This window comes from Neoarius graeffei, chromosome 1, assembly GCF_027579695.1.
Source record: "Neoarius graeffei isolate fNeoGra1 chromosome 1, fNeoGra1.pri, whole genome shotgun sequence".
Classification (NCBI taxonomy): domain Eukaryota; kingdom Metazoa; phylum Chordata; class Actinopteri; order Siluriformes; family Ariidae; genus Neoarius; species Neoarius graeffei.
In genome coordinates, this window is record NC_083569.1 from 3,073,141 (window position 1) to 3,091,875 (window position 18,735).

At 43.6% G+C, this 18,735-nt stretch overlaps 1 protein-coding gene across 1 annotated transcript in view; it reads left to right on the plus strand.

The window, feature by feature from the left end:
• Positions 1 to 316: 316 nt before the first annotated feature.
• prtfdc1b (phosphoribosyl transferase domain containing 1b) overlaps positions 317 to 18,735 on the plus strand; it is a 23,702-nt gene continuing 5,283 nt past the window's right edge. Inside the window, exons 1-3 of the mRNA XM_060928189.1 lie at positions 317 to 449; positions 3,921 to 4,027; positions 4,247 to 4,430. Coding sequence (XP_060784172.1) covers positions 399 to 449; positions 3,921 to 4,027; positions 4,247 to 4,430 — 342 coding nt within the window. The 5' untranslated portion in view covers positions 317 to 398. The remainder of the gene's footprint in view (positions 450 to 3,920; positions 4,028 to 4,246; positions 4,431 to 18,735) is intronic.

An 18,735-nucleotide genomic window follows, 5' to 3' on the forward strand; every position in this document is an offset into this window, starting at 1 on the left:
TACTGTACGGTGCCGTACTTTATTTTTAATCAGTTATGTTCTGCTTCATTTGTTTATTTATTTATGCTTCATTTCGTGATGTTTTGTGACATTTATTGCTTAAAACACTCTCTACAGCATTTTTCCTGGGACCCCAAAAGCCTCTGGGTCACATAAACCCTGCTGTAAGGTTGTACATGGAGTCTTTAAGGGTTCTCCAAAGAACAAACAAACAAACAAACTGGAGAACCCTTAATATTGTGTGTGAGGGGTCGGGATTGAGAGAAGATGGTTCTTGGAGAGTTGTTCGACCTGTTTGTCTGCGCATGCGCGGAGCTGTTTGGCTGTCGCAACAGTGAAAAGGAGCTTTGTTCTAGTCCCTTGTGTTGTGGGATGTTAAACAGCTGAAGCTCTGCAGCATGGCCCAGCCGAGGGAGAAGCTCAGCACACCGACTCACAGAGGCGTCGTGGTAAATAAGACCGGAAATCGGTGTTTGTGTGGCGAGCGCGCGCGTGTTTGCGGTTAGAAAAGTGATCAAAGTGAATCCGGTTGGAGAAGTTTCACAACTTGGGAGGACTTTTCTTTCTTGTTGCGCAACATTCAGCCTGCGGTGTTTACAGCCTGTTTACTTCAACTCTGCTCCTTAAACACATGATCTGGAGTTTTCTCCTCTTTCTGAGAGAATGATTTCATTCATTCATCCATCCATCCATCCATCTGAGTGGAGCTTCACCGCCAGTGGATCTGCTCTAATCCGGGTCTGGAGCAACAACCCCGCTCAGCTCCGACCTGTAAATCCTCCTCTCTGTGAATAACGCGCTTTACATTCATTTTAAAAAGTAAACGCACTGAGTTGATCCGGATCAAAGTGAGCTCCTGATCCGGATTCCGCGGTGACGGCACTCGCGCGAGCTCCGGCGTTCCCATGTGGCGACTGAACCGTTTCCATGGAGTTCAGTTTGGGCCAAAAGTCTTCAAAATGAAACCAAACAAGACAAGCAGCAGATACAGTCTAAAACTAGAAACTTGGCACTTTGTGGCTACTAAAGTTACTAACGCGCACAAAAATCCCTCAGCAAATCCAAGGAGAGCGGCGGCTACAGTTATCGACACCTTAGTGATCTTTTGGCCGTTGCAAAAGGAGAAAAGACTTTCAATGCGTAAATTGTGCATGAATAATTGCTCAAACTTCCACTGGGGAAAAATGAGTTGATTCCTGATTACTTGGCGTATCGGATCACGCGACACCGTTCCACAATTATAGAGGGCTTGTGTCCGCGGTTATCGAGACCTTGTGTCTGCGGTCATCGAGAGCTTTTGTTCGCAATTATCGAGAGCTTTCGTTCGCAATTATCGAGACCTTGTGTCCGCGGTTATCGAGACCTTGTGTCCGTGGTCATCGAGAGCTTTTGTTCGCAATTATCGAGAGCTTGTGTCCGCGGTCATCGAGAGCTTTCGTTCGCAATTATCGAGACCTTGTGTCCGCGGTTATCGAGACCTTGTGTCCGTGGTCATCGAGAGCTTTTGTTCGCAATTATCGAGACCTTGTGTCCGCGGTCATCGAGAGCTTTTGTTCGCAATTATCGAGAGCTTGTGTCCGCGGTCATCGAGAGCTTTTGTTCGCAATTATCGAGAGCTTGTGTCCGCGGTCATCGAGAGCTTTTGTTCGCAATTATCGAGAGCTTGTGTCCGCGGTCATCGAGAGCTTTTGTTCGCAATTATCGAGACCTTGTGTCCGCGGTCATCGAGAGCTTTTGTTCGCAATTATCGAGACCTTGTGTTCGCAATTATCGAGACCTTGTGTCCGCGGTCATCCAGACCTTGTGTCCGCGGTCATCCAGACCTTGTGTCCGCGGTCATCCAGACCTTGTGTCCGCGGTTATCGAGACCTTGTGTCCGCGGCCATCGAGAGCTTGTGTCCGCGGCCATCGAGACCTTTTGTTCGCAGTTATCAAGAGCTTGTGTCCGCGGTCATCGAGACCTTGTGTCCGCGGTCATTATTGAGCCCTTGTGTCTGCAGTTATCAACAGCTTTGTCCACAGTTGTCGACACCGTTCCACCATTATCGACACCGTTCCACAGTTATCGACAGCTTTGTCCACAGTTATCGACACCGTTTTTATTTAAAATGTGTTTTCCATAGACTTATATTTAGTCCAAAATATCTTTTATATAAATATATGGGGGCGGCACGGTGGTGTAGTGGTTAGCACTGTCGCCTCACAGTAAGAAGGTCCGGGTTCAAGCCCCGTGGCCGGCAAGGGCCTTTCTGTGTGGAGTTTGCATGTTCTCCCCGTGTCCGCGTGGGTTTCCAAAGACATGCAGGTTAGGTTAACTGGTGACTCTAAATTGACCGTAGGTGTGAATGGTTGTCTGTGTCTACCCCGCCTTTCGCCTGTAGTCAGCTGGGATAGGCTCCAGCTTGCCTGCGACCCTGTAGAACAGGATAAAGCGGCTAGAGGAGATGAGATGATGAGACATTTTGTTCATTGTTGTTTGTATTAATTTCTCGTTTTGTAGTTTACCAATAAATATCAACAGGAAATTGACATCGTAACCACATGGAAATTCAGGTCAAAGGTCGCATGTCGTTCCTCGAACCAAAACTGTAGGTACCTCGTTGTCAGTGTAGGTCATCCGAAACTTTTGTTATACTTTGGTACATTTTTATAGTTGTCAGGGTGCGGGTACTTATGGCTGTATGTGTAGGGGAGAACGGGGAAAGCAAACTGGAAACGAAGCCAAAACGCTAGACGAGAATCAAAGTCAAGGGACAGGCGAGGGTCGGTCAATCAATAAACTGGGTAATATAGGCAGGACGAGAAAGATACCAGAACGGGTTTGAAAACGCAATAAAGCCGGCAGATGGTAAAGGCTTGGTACAACAGGAATTGAACCCTGAACAATACTTTGCGTTGACTGAGAGTGTGAGAGGTGCTTAAGTAGCGAGGGCTGATGACTCAGGAAACCAGTGATGGGTGTAATTCTAACAAACAGGTGATGGAGGGCGCTGTGGTTCTTGGGTGTTGTAGTTCTGACAAGCCGTGTTAGAAGTTTGTTTGGAGCTGGCGCTCTCAACACCATTACCGACAACAATGTTAAAATATATCAATTAAATCTGAACATTTCATATGAATGTATTTGCGAAACATACAGGGTGGATTTTGACGCCATTTCAGAATGAGAGTTTCCCAGGATGCTATGTGAAATCCCTGGGGAGAGACACTGCTCTTTACTTCCTTGTTTCAGGGTTCATTATTTGCTGAAGTCAACATTCATGAATTCAATGAATTTATTACATACGCAAACACAACGTGGAAAGTAATTTTTAATTAAATTTATTTGCTCCTCTGCATTTGGAATGCTTAATGCCCATGGGTACATTAATAAAAATGACTAAACAGCGCCACCAGCAGGCGACATGGTATAACTCTGGGTTTTATTTAAGGTGGAGCAGCACATTGTTGATTTTCGGTGCTGTAAAGTCCAGATTAGAGACACGCCTGGAGTTTTTATTATTATTATTAACCCACTTCTAACTGTTGTTCTGAATGAATAATTCCATACGCTCCTGTTTTCACTATACATTTTCTGATCATTAGCTGGTTCTCTTTTTTTTTTTTTTCCTCTGAAAATATCCAAAATTATCAATTTAATCCATGTGACCATGACCAGAGTAAAGTAGTGAATAAATCTGTTGCTGTATTTATCCAAGACGCTTCATAGCCAAACTTAACATTTTCATGAAAATAAAATTTGCCTTCTCCTGTACTTTTTTTTTTTTGAGCTCTACCGGATCCCAGTAATGACCGCCATGACGTGATGAACTTTATTTCAAGGGTGTGTGTGATGTGAAAGAGTGTAAACATAAATCTAAAGACAGCCCTGTTATATGTGACGAATATAAACGTCACTACAGCTAATGTTCTTTCACTGATAGATCCCAGATGATTGGCCGGGGTACCGTCTGGATCTTTTCACCTATCCGAAGCATTACAGCGAGGATCTGGACTGCGTCTACATTCCACATGGGGTCATCATGGACCGGTAATGATAGATAAGCACTTTAGTGTAAAATATATCACGTTTCGGTCACGTAGCACCCGCACAGCTTTGTAAGTGTTGGCCTCAGAGCGTCAACTGAGTTGTTTGTGTTCTTGAATGCCGTGCACTACAATTCTCAGCATGCATTACACAAACATGTGCATTGGACCCTTAAGAATCGAGGGAAAGTGTGAGTGTTGAGTGATCGGTGTCTTGTTGCAGGACGGAGCGACTGGCGCGCGACATCGTGGACGATCTTGGTGACCACGACATCGTGGTTCTGTGCGTGCTGAAGGGAGGTCACCAGTTCTGTGCCGACCTGGTGGAACGCATCCAGGTGCTGAGCCGCAACTCCAGCAAGTCTTTACTCATGACCGTCGACTTCATACGACTCAAGAGCTACCTGGTAATCAGACACGCCCTTTTTAAAATAAACTACCAATGGAGAATGGTTTATTTTTTCAAGCTATCAACTCTCTTGAGCTAAAAGAGACAAATAAAAGATTTGACTCCTTGGCAAACAACTAAAGTAAATCTAGAATACAAAACAAAGAAGAACCCAAGCTGAGCTAAGAAGCTCTGCCCCATCCAGGGGTGGGGCTAATTTCAGAGTCAAAAAAATGCACACAGGAATTTGAAAGGCCAAATCCTTACTGGATGCTTATTTTTTTTAAAATGTATTGTTCAAATTATTATTTGATTCAATAATATTTTTAAACTTTACAGACGGCACCTTTATAGGATTGCACAGGAAGAAGCTCTGTTCCTGCTGGAGGCGGAGCTCATTTCTGGGCCGTAAAAATGCAAACAGAACTTGAAATAATGAAACGAGCCAAAGCAGTTAATTTGCAATATTTATTGGATCCTTTTTAAACGGTGTTGCTTAAAATTTTTGTTCTTTAAAGGTCTAAAACCACTTATAAACATTTACAGAGCGCACCTTTAAAATCGGGGAAGTCAACAAGGGTGTGTTTAAAGGAGAACTGAAGGCAAATGTTTTATTATCAAGATTGTATTTCTCATTTTATTAAATATCGGAATGCATGTTTGATCGCTATTTTGTCGCTGCTGTAGCAAGTTCTGAGTGTGTGAAATCTGCTCTGTAATATATCAGTCCATACGTCAAAGCAATGGCCGTAATCGAGAGTCGTTGAGACCTGTGCGAGACATCGTAGGACGGAAGTAAAACGTACAGCGGAAATCAAAGAAGTGACCAACATCTGCCAACGTTCCCTGTGTCCAAAATCGCTCACTCGTTCATTACTCCCTGTATAGGGAATTACTGTATAGAGGACTATATAGCGAGCTCATTGGTAAAATGTAAAAACGCTTTCGGACACTAGTCCGTCACGCTGGTATTTACGTCATTACTGTCGCACAATTAAAACGTGGGTTTCAAAATAATAAATCCATGCGTGTGTTTTTGTGATAAATCCATATTATACTGAGCGCATTTCCCACATTAATCAATACAAAGCACCTGCAGCTTTCAGTTCTTTTAAATCAAGGCTGTATCCTTTCTTTCTTCTTCGCCGCTGCCTTTTATTCAATCACATCTGAGACTTTTAATTTGATTTCTTTCAGTGCGACTGCAATGCATGATGGGATATATTGCTTTGGTTAGTGACCAACGGTTGTACACTACTTTTCGTGATGCATTGTGGGATACTTTGAGTGCACTATACCAGGGCTGGATTATGGGGGGTCTGGGCCCCGGGGCCAGGAGTTCGCAAAGCCCCCCCCCCCCCCCCCCCCCCCCCCCCCCCCCCACACACACACACACACACACACACACACACACACAAAGGCTACTGAGGTCGCAAACTAGCAGAGGGCAACATGTGAATGAAGTAAATAAAGTGACGTGAACATACTGTATGTTTAGAACATTAAGGCAGGGGTCACCAAACTTTTTTCTCTGGGGGCCACATTGTCGTTCCTGACTGTGATGGGGGGCCGGGGTTGGGTCAGCTATATAACGTAGAATTGTATGACCCAGACAAATATGACCACCAGCAGGCCTCATTGTGTAGTAGAGATTACTAGCCTGGCACAGCCATCCCCGCTACTATATCCCCCACTACTATATCCATACTACTATCCACACGACTATATCCCCCACTACTATATCCCCCACTACTATATCCATACTACTATCCACACGACTATATCCCACACGACTATATCCCCCACTACTATATCCCCCACTACTATATCCCCCACTACTATATCCCCCACTACTATATCCCCCACTACTATATCCCCACTACTATATCCCCACTACTATATCCATACTACTATATCCCCCACTACTATATCCACACGACTATATCCCCCACTACTATATCCATACTACTATATCCCCCCACGACTATATCCCCCACTACTATATCCCCACTACTATATCCCCCCACTACTATATCCCCCCACTACTATATCCCCCACTACTATATCCCCACTACTATATCCATACTACTATCCACACGACTATATCCCCCCACTACTATATCCCCCCACTACTATATCCCCACTACTATATCCATACTACTATCCACACGACTATATCCCCCACTACTATATCCCCCACTACTATATCCATACTGCTATCCACACGACTATATCCCCCACTACTATATCAACACTTGATTCCTGGCACATATTTGTTTATCTTTACTAGTGGTTTGCAAAAGTAGTAATCGAGTCTTCACACTTTGTTTTAATTTGAAATACCACAGATATTCCATTTATTTATTTTCTAATAAAAATAACATCAAAGCTGTCAAGCTAAGAAACATCTGCCTAGTTGAGGTGATTGACACTGGCAAAGGTGAGTGGAAAATTATAAATTGTAGGTAGGCCTGTTGATATTATTAATAATATTAATAATAATTGTGTGCAGCACTTAATAAAGGTCAAATAAATAGGCCTATAAAATAAATACATTTAAAAAAACAGTGAAATTATAATAATATGAGCAATAGATCACAGCAGTTGTGCTGTGTCCTGCACGTCATTGCTCTCATCCATGGCCAAAGCAAAAAACTCAAATTCTGACGCTTTCTCATTCAGCTGGTCATACACGTCGTCCCCCAAATCTTCGGTTCGCCTGGTCGGAGTAGGTGCGGAGAGACTCGCCGCGTTGAGCGCATCCTTCCTGTCAGGACACACCTCCTCGGCCACAGCAAGCATGCATACTTGCTTGGACAGCAGCCTGATGCAGATTATATTCTTTGAAAACCGACACACTTTCTTTACATACAAGACAAACTGCACGGTCCTTATGGTACACTGAACAAAAAAAATAATCGGTGTTCCACTGTTCTTTAAAAACTCTGCACTCTCTGTCAGCTTTTCGCTGACCGCTAGCCATTTTGCTGTCCTGAACACTGACAGTTCTCTGCGCGTGCGCTGCCTGTCACTGCTTGATCGCGAGCATATGACGAAAATTCGGAAAATATGAATAGTTCATTTTATAATTAAATATCAAATTTAATTGATAAAATCAACAAAATACAAGATGCAGACATGTTATTATTTGCCAAAAAGCAATTTAAAAAAATAGGTCATGACCACTTTTGGGGATTGCCTCATAGGGCCGGTTCAAGTGGTGGGGGGCAGAGGGGCTTGGGGGCCGGTCAAAGGGGGGTGGCGGGCCGGAGTCGGCCCGCGGGCTGGAGTTTGATGACCCCTGCATTAAGGCATACAATGTTAGTGATTAAAGATATATGTATTGTGTCAAGAAGTTAACAAGGAAACTGATTAGGATATGTCAATAATTAAGCCGTATCTAAGGAATAATTCATTCTAGGCTATATAAGTTTTTTTCCTACTCTTCCTTCTTGCAAAGTCATCCACTAATTCATCAAAGTTACGCTGTCGGACCAACTCTGATTCAGTTGCCAGAAGAGAAAGTGAATTCAAGCGGTTTTGGCACATTGTCATCCTGAGTTCATTCTTAATACGAGCCAGTCTGGAGAATGAACGTTCCCCTTCACAATTTGTAATAGGCAGGGTCAAAAAAAAGTCTGAGTGCTATGTAGACATTTGGAAAAGTGGACTGTAGATCCAAATCCACCATGGTCTTCAGCATTGTACTTGGGCATTTTTGATTTTCTGACATGAATGATTTGTATTGTACAAGTTCATCTGCCAGGCTCGTGTCCAAATCTGTGGGATATGCTGCAGCAAGTGATTTGGCCCTTGAAGGGAGCTCACTGTTGGACATATTGTCAGGCATGAAAAGAACATGAAAAAGATTGGTCGAGTGTGTGTATGCAGTTAACCGATGGTTAAGACAGGACACAAGTTTGTCAATTAGAACATTGAATATTTCAATCCGGGTGGCACGGTGGTGTAGTGGTTAGCGCTGTCGCCTCACAGCAAGAAGGTCCGGGTTCGAGCCCCGTGGCCGGCGAGGGCCTTTCTGTGCGGAGTTTGCATGTTCTCCCCGTGTCCGCGTGGGTTTCCTCCGGGTGCTCCGGTTTCCCCCACAGTCCAAAGACATGCAGGTTAGGTTAACTGGTGACTCTAAATTGAGCGTAGGTGTGAATGTGAGTGTGAATGGTTGTCTGTGTCTATGTGTCAGCCCTGTGATGACCTGGTGACTTGTCCAGGGTGTACCCCGCCTTTCGCCCGTAGTCAGCTGGGATAGGCTCCAGCTCGCCTGCGACCCTGTAGAACAGGATAAAGCGGCTACAGATAATGAGATGAGATGTTTCAATCCGAAACTTTTCTTTTCCACTAAATTCAACACCTGGCTCTTCACTTTCATCAGCCATACGTTTGCGCTTCTTTGTGCGCTGGAGGTCATGCCTGTAGTCTTGGGAGACTGAATGGGTAACATTTAAAGCTGACCCTTCAAAAAAGGCGAAATTGTCTCTCTGTTCTGCCACAAAGTCGCGAAGTGAAAGGACAAGCCGTGTAGCCGTGGCTTGGAACCGCTGCAGTATTGTATCCCAAAAGTGTGCCATGAAGGCTATCTCTAGGGTGTCCAGCTTGCCACAGAGTGCAGAGGCCTCGCTTCTAGTTTCACGTTTCTCCTGTGAATCTTTGGAAATATTGTTCAGTGCCTCTCTCTCAATTGTGGACAGGGCCGGATTAACATGGCCAGGGCCCCCTAGGCTACAAGTTGCTGTAGGCCCCCCCCACTGTACCCACACGTCAACGGACAGCTTGTACCGAATAATTTGCATGCAAAACAGAAGACTGTACCCTTTGAAGGAGAGTAGAGGAGCCACTCTCTCTGCACAAGTTCGCCATTGCCAAGTTTCCTCATGAATAAAGACTTCGAAAAATACCTCTTCTGCTGCTTGTGGATCCTTTCGGATGCTGCATTATCAGCGTCTTTGTTACGGCACTTATCAGGTCCCATTTTTATCCAGTATTTCCTAGTAGGTTCATCTATTTCGCCCCAAAACTCTGGATCCGAATTTAAGTTAGCATTGACATGGCTAGAATATCCCAGAGACACATCACAGGCTGGTCAGAGAAGCTAACATTGCATGAGCTTGCGGTCCCAGAAACAGAGGGGGGGATCTAGATGTGAAATGTTTGATGTTGATGCTTGGAGGAAACTATCATGCATGTCAATGTCATCGGAGTGAGTGTGTGTGCGTTTGTGAAACTAGTGGCAGTGGCACATTCATCCACAAATGGGACGGGGTCTGAAAGGGATGGTCCTTCACCCTCACCAGAGCTAGTAGTACTACTGGCTGCAGCTAACATAACGTTTGCTACGCTAGTGTCATGATGACTTGCACTTGCCAGTTGGGTTTCATTGGGTTTAAAAAACCCTGTTAGTTTTGGTATATTGCTCAATAGAGCTTTGTCACTTTGGGCTTTTTGCCGTTGCGCCTTGCGCTTTTGAGCACCGCTCTCGTATTTTCTGTCACACATGTTCACTGTTCAACTGTGGAGTGACGTCATGCGTGACGTCTAACGTTTATATATGGAAGGCAATCAGCGTCCGTTTATTTAAATATTCATTTTGAGCCAATGAATATGAAGGGTTTTTTTTCTTTTGACTAATTGGGGGCCCCCCTGCGAGGCAGGGGGCGTGGGGGCCCCTAGGCTGAAGCCATATGAAGTAGAGGTCTGCGCGGGTCGGATTTTTCAGTCCTGCCTGCGCCCGCATTGTGCAGTCCTGCTCCCGCCCGCTCCCGCAAAGAATTATGATTTTCAATCCCGCATGATGCAGACGTTCGCATTATTTCTCAGGAAAGTTCTTGTCTTGACACAGCGTGATGGTGCCCCGCCCCCTACTTTGAGTGGATTTGAGCATAAATATCTACAGCTCACGTTCACGTTTGTTATTATTTACCTTGTTTCTGAATTCGGAATGTTGAAATGGCAACATGTAGACCTAATAATAATAATAATTATTTAAGTAGGCTAATCATTTAAGTATGCGCTCTCCCGTGGTGCGTCTCCTATAAATAATTAGTGTGAAAGGAGAGATGGATCGCACTCTTGAACTTATTCTTTTAGTTACATCTCTTTTCAGTTGTTTTTAGCAGCAGAAGGAGACAAACGTTTCGGCTGTTGCCTTCGTCAGTGTCTCTAATAATAATAATAATAAACAATAAAAAAAGACAGGCGAGCACATAATTCCAAGTGGAAATTTGGTATATTTATTGTTCAGCCATACAAAACATTAGGCTAACCCAATTTACATTTGTAAAGCATTTCTAACTAGAATATCCTAGTATGTCAGAACCTTTTGGCACTTATCACAGCAAGCAAAGGGCAGCTGATTTCCCTCCGCGTCGTACACGAGTGAGAATGATTTCCAAATGTCCGATTTCAGGACTCTTGACTTTTTAACGGTAAATGTACCTCTTTTTAAAGCAGCACTTACTTCTGAAGCACTATGAGCTTCAGTAGAGGAGCTCTGCTCTTCTGCCATGATCGGAGATCTCAAACACGGAAGAGGAAAGGAATCGGAAACGTACGAGAGATATTTATCCTCTCCTGGATCAGAATCAGAATTCTGATGACCAGCTCATCTAAGGTGTCATTGAGGCATCATGTTAGTGTGGGTCACTGGAGGCTGGGTGTGAACGGCGAGTCATTAGAGTGATCAAAGGATTGCCCGTTAGGGTGATCAATGGCAATCTGACTCTCTCTGCAAATTTAGGCATCTTAAAATGTTTTTATTAATGCCAAATAAAATATCCAGCACAAATTATATATGATAGACATAAATTAATAATTTATAAATTTTATTTTAAACACATTTTTAGTTAGCGGGACTGCAGCTTATCACCGCTCCCGTCCGCCCGCGCCCGCATTGTGCACTCCCGCTCCCGCCCGCAATGAGCTTTCAAAATTTGTCCCGCGCCGCACTGCTTTGCGGCGGGTCCCGCGGGTCCCGCGGGACTCCCGCGGGAGTGCAGAGCTCTAATATGAAGCCTGTGTGGTGATCCGGTCGTGATTGTGGATAATATTTCCAAAGAGCCTTTGTGGATTCTGCTCTTGAACTCCAGCGAGTACCTGACAACGATTTCAATGTGAGTTTCACATCTGTATCACAAAACACCTTTCCCCACCTGTGTGTTGACGAGGTACAAAATGTGTATAGTGATTGCACAAAGTCAAAGAAACGGCCAGCTTCTGGGCAACTGTCAACAGCATTGACACCAACTAAATTCAACGAATGTGTTGCACAGGGGACATAACGAATTAATGGGTTTATTCTTTTCAAATGAGCTTGGACTCCATTGTACTTTCCTGACATATTACTTGCATTGTCATAAGACTGGCCTCTACAGTTAGTTAAGTCTAGGCCCAGGTTCTCCATCATAGCAACAACACACTCAGCCAAATTGCTCCCACTATGATTTCCAATAGGCTCAAAAGCCAGAAAACTCTCAACTACTTCTCCACCATTATTTACAAACCTGAAAATAAAAGTGAGTTGGTCCACATGAGCAAGGTCTGGAGTGGAGTCAACTATAACAGAAAAGTATTTGGACTCTTTAATCTCGCTGATAATTGCTTCCTTTGTTCTTTCTCCCATTAAGTGGATAAATTCCTCACAGATTGTTGATATGAGAGAGGACACAGAGCCTTTGCCCTTGCCTCCAAACCTTTGGAGATGGTCGGCTAGAAAAGGGTCAAATTTGGCCAACAGTTCGACAATGCCCAAGAAATTACCATTGTGAGGTGATCCCAGCTGCTCATCGTCTCCCCTGAAAGCAAGGCCCCTCTCCCCCAAAAACTGGATTACAGCAACAACTCTTTTCAAAACTTCCTGCCAGTATTGCCTCTCTGCATCCATTTGTTTGACAAGATCAGAATCAACTTTTCCTGTGTTTTTGGAGCGATTGTGTAATGCTAGCATGCAAGCCCTATGCTCCTCACTCCTCTCATGCTCACCGATACGCTCAGAATGTTTCCAATCAGAAAACCCGTGGACAAATGCATTGTGCTTACTTGAAAATAGCTTGCAAGCAAAACAAAAGATGCAACCAGTTGAAGGGGAGTAAAGTAGCCACTGCCTAGTCACAGATTAGCCATTAGGTAGAGAACATTTGAGTAAGGAATTTGTGAAACTCCTAGTCATGCCCCCCATTGTCCTATCCCTACTTGAGGCAGGGTACTTTTCACTTCGATTTTGAAAAACAGCTGCTCCTCTACTAACCAGAATCGACTTGGCTTGTTCAGTAATGGAACTTGGCCATAAAGCAGGGTCATTATCTGTTTCACACCAGGAGTTTGAGCCCCCAGCTTCTGGTGTGATACTGGTCTCGGTGTACCCCTTCTGACTTGACAAGACTTTCTCAGGCGATGCCTGGTCTGACAGTGAGTCTCCTGTACTAACAAGAGTGCAGTCTTGGTCGGTTGTGGTATTTGGCCGTAAAGCAGGGTCATTAAGTGTTTCACAACTGGAGTTGGAGTCCCAAGCTTCTGGTGTGAAACTGGGCTCTGTGCACTCCTCCTCACTTGGAAACACTTTCTCAGGCGATGCCTGGTCTGATTGTGGGCCTGAGGCCTGAGCCTGACAGGTCGGGTCTATGCTTGATTGGGTCTGTGAGGGCTCCTGTATGATCAAGCCAGTAGTGATCTCTTCATTGCTACAACTTGGGCCACTGATGACATTATCAATACTTTAATCTTGAGGCTTGTCGAAAAAGTTAGAAATCAGAGGCACATTTTTTTTTAAAAATCGGCCTGCTTTGCCTCCCTAATTTTTTTGGCTTTTCGTTTTGAAGCCCCACTTTTTTGTTTGCAATCCATATTACTGATGCCAAGTGTAATGTGGGAGTGTTATTGGATTTTCACTGGGACTTCCTAAATTTCTCACAACTGATTATAATAATAATATACACACACATACGCACACGCAATACAATAATTAAAGGCAATGAGCCTTTAAAAAGGCTTTGAACCTTTGAAGGTGCAGTGTTGTTTCTAGTAATATAATATATAATATAATGAAATATAATATAATTAAAGACAATGAGCCTTCACAAAGGCTGTTGGAAATGCACTAGCCTTTTACAAAGGCTTGAACCTTTTGAATGTGCAGTGATGTGTAATATAATATATAAATGGATATAAGCCTTTAAAAAGGCAGTTGGATGCTAAACTGCTGAACAAGTCTGGTTGAACAGGCTGAACACAGAGCAAGTTGTCAAGCTGAACGGTCAGAACGTTGTGAGGAGTACTGAAGCAGGGTGCCTATATATATATATATATATATAGAGAGAGAGAGAGAGCCCAAGTCTCCGCCCCTTCTGGTCAGTCCATTGGAAAATCGATATTAGATTTTCACTTAGACTTCCGAAATTTCTCACTGAAAATGCACTAGTCCTTACAACGGCTTTGAGGTCGTAGCGGCAAATCAAATCGATTAAACCATTTATGTTGTTGATTTGATTGGCCGCCACAGGCGAATTCGCTCCTCATTTGCATAATATTAAACTTGGCCAAATATTTTCACTTCGCTTCGCCCTGTTCGCTTGCCTTCGCCCCACTTTGCTTCCCTCATAGGAATGAATGGCGAATTTCGCCTCGCTTTGCCAAATTCGCGTGTATGTGTCCCCGGCGTGAGGCACACAAGGCATGTTGTTATCTGCCTATGACATGACATGAAGTAAGGAACAAAAACCAACACCAAAACCCTTGGTAAATCAGAGGCCCTTTGTAAGGACGTTTGTAATCAGAGGGCTCTCTTCAGGGGCGTCGAAGTAGGGGGGAAAGTGGGACTCAGTCACCAGGGCCCTACATATCGGGGGGCCCCATAGGGAGTCAGTTTTTTTTTTTTTTTTTTTTTTGTGGGGGGGGGGGTCCATTTGAGCTAGGTCCATAGGGCCCAGAATTTGGTGCTACTCTTAACAGTACACTTTCCCGTCAGGGCTCTCTCTAGGGCCCCCAGATAGCCAGAAGTCACGACCCTTAGCAGGGGCTTTCATAATCATAGGATCCTCTGAAAGCATTTCCCCCTATTTCCTTGAACCCCTAGTTGGCAGACGTTATGGCCTCAGGAGTTTTCACGAGAGGCACTACAGCAGGGCCAGGGGCCCTCTGATTGCCGTCCCCCGCCGCCCACCAACCCACCCCTTCCCTCTCTGTTTTCTTCAGATATGCCCTATAACAGTGTAAGTAGTCATAAGATCCTAGAGAATAGAGGCCCTCTGATGTCACAATTGGCATCGGCATCGCTATGGGCCCCCCTGGGCCCCTGGGCGCCAGCCCCACTGGCCCAGTCCGTAATCTGGGATAGCACTATACAGTGCTGAGCGTAAATGAGTACACCCGCTTTGAAAAGTAACATTTTAAACAATATCTCAATGAACACAAACAATTTCCAAAATGTTGACAAGTTTAATATAACATCTGTTTAACTTATAACGGGAAAGTAAGGTTAATAATATAAACTTAGATTACACATTTTTCAGTTTTCCTCAAATTAGGGTGGTGCAAAAATGAGTACACCCCACAACATCTAGTACTTTGTATGGCCTCCATGATTTTTAATGACTGCACCAAGTCTTCTAGGCATGGAATGAACAAGTTGGCGACATTTTGCAACATCAATCTTTTTCCATTCTTCAACAACGACCTCTTTTAGTGACTGGATGCTGGATGGAGAGTGATGCTCAACTTGTCTCTTCAGAATTCCCTGTAGGTGTTCGATTGGGTTCAGATCAGGAGACATACTTGGCCACTGAATCACTTTCACCCTGTTCTTCTTCAGAAATCCAACAGTGGCCTTAGATGTGTGTTTAGTCATGTTGGAAACGTGCACGACGTGATGGTAGCATCTTCTCTTTCAGTATAGAGCAATACGTCTGTGAATTCATGATGCCATCATTGAAATGCAGCTCCCCGACACCAGCAGCACTCATGCAGCCCCACATAAGGACACTGCCACCACCATGTTTCACTGTAGGCACCATGCATTTTTCTTTGTATTCCTCACCTTTGTGACGCCATACAGTTTTGAAGCCATCAGTTCCAAAAACATTTATCTTGGTCTCATCGCTCCAGAGTATAGAGTCCCAGTAGTCTTCATCTTTGTCAGCATGGGCCCTGGCAAACTCTAGGTGGGCTTTTTGTGCCTGGGCTTTAGGAGAGGCTTCTTTCGTGGACGGCATCCATGCATGCCATTCCTCTGCAGTGTACGCCGTATTGTGTCACAGGAAATAGTCACCCCAGTTTGAGTTTCTACTTCTTTAGATAACTGCAGTGAACTTGCATGCCGATTTTCTTCGACCCTTCTCATCAGAAGATGCTCCTGTCGAGGTGTTAACTTCCGTGGACGTCTCTGTGAGATGGTTGCAGTTCCATCTTTCTTACATTTTTGCTACAGTATTCTGACTGATAAGTAAAGCTTTGCTGATCTTGTAGCCTTCACCTTTTGTGGTGGAAAGAAATTTATTTTCTTGGGGAATTCTGAAGAGACGAGTTGAGCATCACTCTCCATCCAGCATCCAGTCACTAAAAGAGGTCGTTGTTGAAGAATGGAAAAAGATTGATGTTGCAAAATGTCGCCAACTTGTTCATTCCATGCCTAGAAGACTTGGTGCAGTCATTAAAAATCATGGAGGCCATACAAAGTACTAGATGTTGTGGGGTGTACTCATTTTTGCACCACCCTAATTTGAGGAAAACTGAAAAATGTGTAATCTAAGTTTATATTATTAACCTTACTTTCCCGTTATAAGTTAAACAGATGTTATATTAAACTTGTCAACATTTTGGAAATTGTTTGTGTTCATTGAGATATTGTTTAAAATGTTACTTTTCAAAGCGGGTGTACTCATTTACGCTCAGCACTGTATAGGGTGTAAATAATCCTCACTAAGGTTTCGGATAGCACTACAAAATGGCGTCCTCACTATATAGTGAGTAGGGAGCGATTTCGGGCACGGGGGTTGCCAAAAGACGTGCGCGCCCTCTTTCGAATGCTGACGTGATCAAGCTGGAAGTTTTGTTTGTTTTTGATGGCAATCAGGAAAGTTTGAAAAAAGTAGGCAGTAATCGTCATTTAAACTTGCTTTTGTGCGATATTTCATCAGTTTTCAAAATGGCGGCGCTGACACCTGACTGACACGTCACGTTTCGAAGTCTCGCACATGTCTCGTGAAGATCGCGCGGATAAGCGACGCCCGCCATGGACCAAACGAACTAAATTCAACGTGGCTAAAAACCGAATAGGCCGATAAGTATAATATATTTAATTGCTAATACAAGTCATGATATAAGGTTACTAAAACCGAAAATGTAATTGAATAACGTGTTAATTAAGAAATAAAGCAAGTTTAAAAATGACTTCAGTTCCCTTTTAAACACTGAGCCTCAGATTTGCTGTAATGCGTTTATGAACCAGCAGAGAGAGACATACCACAGACCATCATCCCCTACGGGTCCTGTCTGGAGAAAAATAACCCCTTTGATGATGATGATGATGATGATGGTGGTAGTTTTATGATGAAAGTTTACTTGTTTTCATTTACAGTGGTGCTTGAAAGTTTGTGAACCCTTTAGAATTTTCTATATTTCTGCATAAATATGACCTAAAACAACATCGGATTTTCACACAAGTCCTAAAAGTAGATAAAGAGAACCCAGTTAAACAAATGAGACAAAAATATTATACTTGGTCATTTATTTATTGAGGAAAATGATCCAATGTTACATATCTGTGAGTGGCAAAAGTATGTGAACCTTTGCTTTCAGTATCTGGTGTGACCCCCTTGTGCAGCAATAACTGCAACTAAAAGTTTGCGGTAACTGTTGATCAGTCCTGCACACCGGCCTGGAGGAATTTTAGCCCGTTCCTCCGTACAGAACAGCTTCAACTCTGGGATGTTGGTGGGTTTCCTCACATGAACTGCTCGCTTCAGGTCCTTCCACAACATTTCCATTGGATTAAGGTCAGGACTTTGACTTGGCCATTCCAAAACATTCACTTTATTCTTCTTTAACCATTCTTTGGTAGAACGACTTGTGTGCTTAGGGTCGTTGTCTTGCTGCATGACCCACCTTCTCTTGAGATTCAGTTCATGGACAGATGTCCTGACATTTTCCTTTAGAATTCGCTGGTATAATTCAGAATTCATTGCTCCATCAATGATGGCAAGCCGTCCTGGCCCAGATGCAGCAAAACAGGCCCAAACCATGATACTACCACCACCATGTTTCACAGATGGGATAAGGTTCTTATGCTGGAATGCAGTGTTTTCCTTTCTCCAAACATAACGCTTCTCATTTAAACCAAAAAGTTCTATTTTGGTCTCATCCATCCACAAAACATTTTTCCAAAAGCCTTCTGGCTTGTCCACATGATCTTTTTAGCAAACTGCAGATGAGCAGCAATGTTCTTTTTGGAGAGCAGTGGCTTTCTCCTTGCAACCTTGCCATGCACACCATTGTTGTTCAGTGTTCTCCTGATGGTGGGCTCATGAACATTAACATTAGCCAATGTGAGAGAGGCCTTCAGTTGCTTAGAAGTTACCCTGGGGTCCTTTGTGACCTCGCCGACTATTACACGCCTTGCTCTTGGAGTGATCTTTGTTGGTCGACCACTCCTGGGGAGGGTAACAGTGCTCTTGAATTTCCTCCATTTGTACACAATCTGTCTGACTGTGGATTGGTGGAGTCCAAACTCTTTAGAGATGGTTTTGTAACCTTTTCCAGCCTGATGACCATCAACAACGCTTTTTCTGAGGTCCTCAGAAATCTCCTTTGTTCGTGCCATGATACACTTCTACAAACGTGTGTTGTGAAGATCAGACTTTGATAGATCCCTGTTCTTTAAATAAAACAGGGTGCCCACTCACACCTGATTGTCGTCCCATTGACTGAAAACACCTGACTCTAATTTCACCTTCAAATTAACTGCTAATCCTAGAGGTTCACATACTTTTGCCACTCACAGATATGTAATATTGGATCATTTTCCTCAATAAATAAATGACCGAGTATAATATTTTTGTCTCATTTGTTTAACTGGGTTCTCTTTATCTACTTTTAGGACTTGTGTGAAAATCTGATGATGTTTTAGGTCATATTTATGCAGAAATATAGAAAATTCTAAAGGGTTCACAAACTTTCAAGCACCACTGTATGTATTTAAACACAGCTTTACAAAAAGTAGTTTTTATAAAATGGAACAAATTGTAGATTTTTAAATGATCTTCTGCTGTCATTAAAACTTACAACCCAGATGTGTGTTGAAATCATTTTGTAATAAAGACCTTTCG